The sequence below is a fragment of the Dipteris shenzhenensis genome, chromosome 15 (genome assembly GCF_047967505.1).
Source record: "Dipteris shenzhenensis isolate YYH24624 ecotype China chromosome 15, Dip_SZ_1.0, whole genome shotgun sequence".
NCBI lineage: Eukaryota > Viridiplantae > Streptophyta > Polypodiopsida > Gleicheniales > Dipteridaceae > Dipteris > Dipteris shenzhenensis.
In genome coordinates this window covers 20,340,029-20,345,535 of record NC_141610.1, presented here as the reverse complement: position 1 = coordinate 20,345,535, position 5,507 = coordinate 20,340,029, and the positions used below count along the sequence as shown (strand labels likewise).

Below are 5,507 nucleotides of genomic sequence, written 5' to 3'. Positions count from 1 at the left end.
GCGTGAGGGAGTGAGGCCCATTGGGATCAAATACTCGAAACGAAATGGGGATAGAATTAAAAATGGTTTTTCGATCATGGGCCTCGGTTACAGAAGGCCATGCCGTGGGGGAAAATAAAAAAGAGAGGAAAGACAGTTGGCACGTGGCTGTAGGCACGTAAGGACGTGAGCTACGATGGGTAAAAAGGTGCACGCCACGTTGGGAAAACGTGGGACGGGGACGGTGGGACCCTAAACTCGCTGAAGGTTCGTGGAAGGCGGGGTCCACGTTCAAAGGGCGTGGTTGGAGGTTGGGGTGGCGGCCCCGGTCCTAAGGATCACCGACAGGGGCGCTAGACACACTGCTTTTTTTAACCTATGGGAACGAACCGTCGGCGGATGCGTTTTAACCTATGGGAACCGTCGGCGGACGCGTAGGCCCTTGGTCCCACTATTCCGGCTGTCATTGCGACCCCATAGGGTCAAATTATCTATGTGACGACCTTGGGTTGGCTGACGTGGACTCCGTGAAGACTCCAGCGTGACCTTGGGTGCATGCTGACGTGGACGACAGATGGGTGCACATAACGTGACGTGGATGACGGTTGTCGGTAGATTACATGGAGGGCGTAAATTGCGGTGGAAGCGGCGACGCCGCCCCCAAACAGAAACTGTCGGCGAACGGGAGGCAGAGCGACGGCAGAGGCGTGCAGCGAGGTGCACGAGAGGAAGGGAGGCACGTGAGATGGCGCCCGTGTGTGCAATTGCAAAACAGAGAGCCAGGTGGCACGAAAGCCTCAAGAAAAGGCTGATTTGGATGCATACGACTGCGGCGGGGAAGAGGCGTAGGCTGAAGAAAGAGGTATGTAAGAACGACTAAGGACGGAGCGTGCAGTGACTTGGAGTCCGACGAGCGTATTCCCAAAGGCATGGAGGAAAGGAGCGTGAAGTGACGTGGCAAGAGGGAAGGGCCGGAAGGTGGGAGCCACGTGTAGGCGTGAAGTGACGTGGAGAGTGGAAAGGTAAGACACGTGGAAGAGGCGGAGAATGAGAATAAGAAAGTCCGACAAACGTATTCCCAAGGCGAGGGAAAGGGAAGGGCGAGCCGAATTCCATTCCGCCATCGTCGTCTTCTACGTGTGCTTGCTATAGAGTCCTTGCAACCCGTGATACGGTTCTCTGTACCCACACAGCCCTTCCAGCCCTCCAGCAACAGACCCTCGTACCTTCTCCTCCAGTCCTTTCCAGCTGGGTCCAATTCTTGCTGTCCCCCTTCCAAGCTCTGATCTTTTCATAGCTCCCCTCCATGATTACTCTTTCGTTAGTTAGGTGGTGGCCTTCAATTCTCCTCACAACTTCCACGTTTTTAGCTTCTCTGCCCTCAACAAAATTTCACAGCCTTTCCCCTTCACTGCCCGTACGCTTTGTGCGCTTTGCTAGCCATGCGCGCTACCTCCATGTGTGTCGGATTCCAACGGAGCCCTCGTAGCTACCTGGATGTGTGTTGGATCGTTTGTTTGTATGCTATAATCAGAGCCGTTTGACAGGAGTTCAGCCGTTCGTATATCCACACCAATCTCTCTCTTTCTCTCTCTCTCTCTCTCTCTGTCTCTCTCAGATCTCTCTCTCGACCTCCCTCACGTAGCTCCTATCTCAGAAATCATTAGCTTCTAGATCACAGATCAGTAGCTGCTGCTCCCGTGCTCAAATCGTCAGCGCTAGATGCCCTTGTCGTGCAGACCAGGGCCCCCCGCTGTACTGCCATACCTTATTTACGCTCATCCCCTCACTCCGGACATCGAGTCATTTCGTTTAATACAATTGGGCACCAGCACCGTCAAGTTGCCCAACCGCCCCCCCGCCCCCCCCCCCCCCCGCTTGGGTCTTCGTAGCAGCAATTTGTGACCGTCTGATCCGCCTATGATATCATGCAAGTTCAATCCCTCGCACCTTAAAAGTCGCCAGCAGCAGCTCTCACCGCTTTGTCCATGACATTCGCCTGGTAGTTGAGCCTTTCCATCAAGGAACAGTTCCTACCGTGAATTGCCGTCAGTCTTTCATGGTCGAGCCAGCTGAAAAGAGTGTTGGGCAGTTAAAAGGTTTTCCATTTGAAGGGATTCCTAGAATATGTTCGAGTATTCTTGCAGCTGATTGAATGTTTCAATTCCTCTTGAGCTACAGTCTAGCCCCATAGTGAGCAAATAGGACTGATTACTTTGTCATACAAGGTCTCAGGGGACTCCTTAACGCTCTCCGTGGCGAATTCCGTTTCCGGGTCGTTGATCAGACACTTAGATAGATCGGGACAGTTGCCATGTATCAGGCTGCTTTTCAAAACGTTGCACCATGGAGCAACGAAGGAAGCTCCACAAGTCCCGGCTCTAGTGTCGGTTTTGGCATGGACTTTGCAAGGGCCATGTTCAATTTCAGTAGCAAGAGCAGCTTCGTTGATTTAAGCATAGTTGAGAAAGATATAGAGATAGAAAGTGGCCACATTGCGGAAGATTTTCTTCTTGGGGACTTGTCCGAATTCTCCAACGAAGACATTGCCGCTCCAATAGGCAACTTGGGAACCGCCGATGATCCCCAGAAAGAATCTTCAAGCATAAAATCTTGCGAGACTGTCATCAGCAGCAGTGCTTCAGTGCAGGATAACCAGTCGGAGACGATTACCCTATTGCCCGAGGCCTCTACCCAACATCGCAAGGATGCTTGCCTACCACCCGTAAGTCGGCATTTCATCCTGCGCAAGTTTTGTAATACAGACATAGAGACTCACTTGTCACAAACACGGTGTTTCAGTATCCCTACTCAATGAACCCGCTTTTCTCTTCGATATTTGCAAATGTTACTGTTTTCCTGTTGTTCTCCACATCGTTCTGATTTTTTGAGTACGTTGGTACAAATTTTTGGTTTCTTGTGGGTAAATTGCTTCAGTGTGACAATGAGACGGGCCTGGACTGGCTGTCTAGCTTCAGCGAGGACACGCTAATTTACGGTGCATCGAACTTTGGCGTAGACTCCTTCCTTCTAAACAATGACGAGGCTTTTCCCTACGATTCTATGACACACAAAGAACATGCCAGCCTTCGCTGTGGCGACAATTGCAAAATAATGGGTTCGGCAGACACTGGCGCTGCTAGCTGTAGAACTGACGCGAGTTGGGAGAAAGTGGATGCTTCTACAGTTCCAATGCCAGTACCGGGTCGGGCTAGAAGCAAGAGGCCTCGTGGAGGAGTCCGTGCAGCGTGGTCCTCTGGCGTCTTGTGGAGTAGCTCTCCAACAAACAGCTTGGACTCTACGTCCGACTTATCTTACATAACTTCGTCCCCGGCCTTCTGTCCATCAGAGTTTCGCAGCCTCTCTAATAATGTCGTGGGAACAGAAGACGAATCTATCATTCAGGAGTCGTCACCTTCAAAAGAACCCAGTGACTACAGCTATGAGGGTGATCTGAGCAAAAGTTCGAAAAGCAATAAATGGAAGAAGGGTCACGACAGTGGTCAGGCAAGGCGATGTGCGCATTGCTTGTCGCAGAAGACTCCTCAATGGAGAGCCGGACCGACGGGTCCGAAGACACTGTGCAACGCATGTGGAGTTCGTTTCAAGTCAGGGAGGTTGTTCCCGGAGTACAGGCCAGCCAAGAGCCCAACATTTATGAGCTACAAGCATTCCAATTCACACAAGAAAGTGTTGGAGATGCGTCGTCGGCAGGTCTTCGATCAGGCATTTCAGAATCAGGGGGTCGAGGAATTGAAGCTGAAGTTCAAGCTATCTTCTGGTGTCATGGGAATGGGCAACGGAATGGAAACCACGATTGGCGGACAGAATTCCGACTTTCTTTACTAGAGTAAAACCGATTACACAGATGATAGTACTACTGGCGTGGATGAGAGCTGCAACCATATGTCTCTGTGGTTGACTGTTGTGAATCACGCATTGTTCGTCGCATCTATCGGTTACATTAGGCTAGACAGACCTATAACTCCGTTGTACGTACAACATTCATGTTTGATTCTTGCCATCAACCTATTCATTCCTACAACTCAAAGCTACAACTGCGTCCAACAAGGTCGTCGCTGTTGTCGTGAGACGGAGTCAGAACAATTAACGTTACAAGCTTTTTCAGGATAAAAGTAACGTTGTTGCTATTTACGTTAGCTCTCCAACGCCACAACAAGATTTGGATCGGAGTGAATTTCATATTAGTCCCATGAGAAATGATGGGAGTAGCTATCACCGTGTCATGCCATATTTTTTATATCTTTGATGGAGATGCCACCTTAAATTTGAAGAAAGAAGCTCTGTAGTATGTGTGTGCCTCTCTGTCATGTAAAGTGTGAAGTATGAGTTTTACATAAATTTGTAAGTGCTTCCCCATACTAATCTTATGTCATAAATATGCTTGTGTTTGCAAGTAGCAAATACTCCTAGTACAAATCATAATCTTGGATCAAATTACATAGCTTGAGTATGGGACTCCATATAGCTTCTCCCACTTCCTATTAAATAAATTATAGCTTGACTATGGGACTCCATGTAGCTTCTCCCACTCCCTATTAAATAAATTACAGTTTCACTATTGGACTCCATATAGCTTCTCCCACTTCCTATTAAATAGTGATTCTTATGTACATGTATGTGAAATAAAGATTATTATTAAAGCCCATTGTATATAATATTAGTATTTTTTGAGTTGAAATAGATAAACTAAGCTCTAAATTAACGTCCTTCCTTAAATTTTTTGTGTAAGTACTATATGTATGCAAGCTTCTTGTGAGCATGCACTATAGCACAAAGCACTCAAGAAAGCATGATACTACACCATGGATCAACATACCATTAGAGCAATCTTGTTAGAGATAATCCATTGTATAAAGTAATTCTTAAAATGGAAGCATTGGTTGCACAAACACACTGACAAGACCTTAAATATGACTAAATTCATGCAAGCATCATAGGAACCATTCCACCAAATAGCTCTAAAAAAGGTCCACAAAGCTCAGAGCACAATAGCTCCAAAAAGAAGGCCATAAAAGACACAAGACTCTCGAAAGATCCATGCCATCACTACTACAAAATCGGGTAAAAATGATAGCCTAAAAGTGCCATTTCTACATTGCCATCATTTCCATATGCGCCAATTTTAGAAATGGCAATCAAAAGTGGCATATATTTTTACCATTTTTAATGTATTAAATGGCACTACATTTGAGACCAAATATAACACCTATTTCATTAATTTTGGACTAGTGCACTGTCCAAATTCGTTTTGTGAGATAATTTTAGATAAAGTATTTAAAAAAAAGAGGCTCTTATAAAACAAAACTTTGAGACAAAAAGTAAGATTTTAAAAAATCAAATTAGAAAAAATGACGTGACATGTTATTAAAACTAGAGTACATTAAAAAAAGAGGACTTCATGTTGTTAAAAGAGACAAAAAGTAAGATTTAAAAAATCAAATTAGAAAAAAAAATAGAGTACATTTAAAAACTAGAGTACATTTAAAAAAAAGCATGACACATTT

The 5,507-nt window shown here is 46.1% G+C and overlaps 1 protein-coding gene across 1 annotated transcript; it reads left to right on the top strand.

Moving 5' to 3' along the window:
* Nucleotides 1–1,953: 1,953 nt before the first annotated feature.
* LOC147893523 (uncharacterized) lies at nucleotides 1,954–4,253 on the top strand. Its single transcript, XM_087386265.1, has 2 exons — nucleotides 1,954–2,704; nucleotides 2,917–4,253. The coding sequence occupies exons 1-2, from the start codon at nucleotides 2,294–2,296 to the stop codon at nucleotides 3,826–3,828; spliced, it is 1,323 nt and encodes a 440-aa protein (XP_087242391.1). The 5' UTR covers nucleotides 1,954–2,293; the 3' UTR covers nucleotides 3,829–4,253.
* The last annotated feature ends 1,254 nt before the right edge of the window (nucleotides 4,254–5,507 follow it).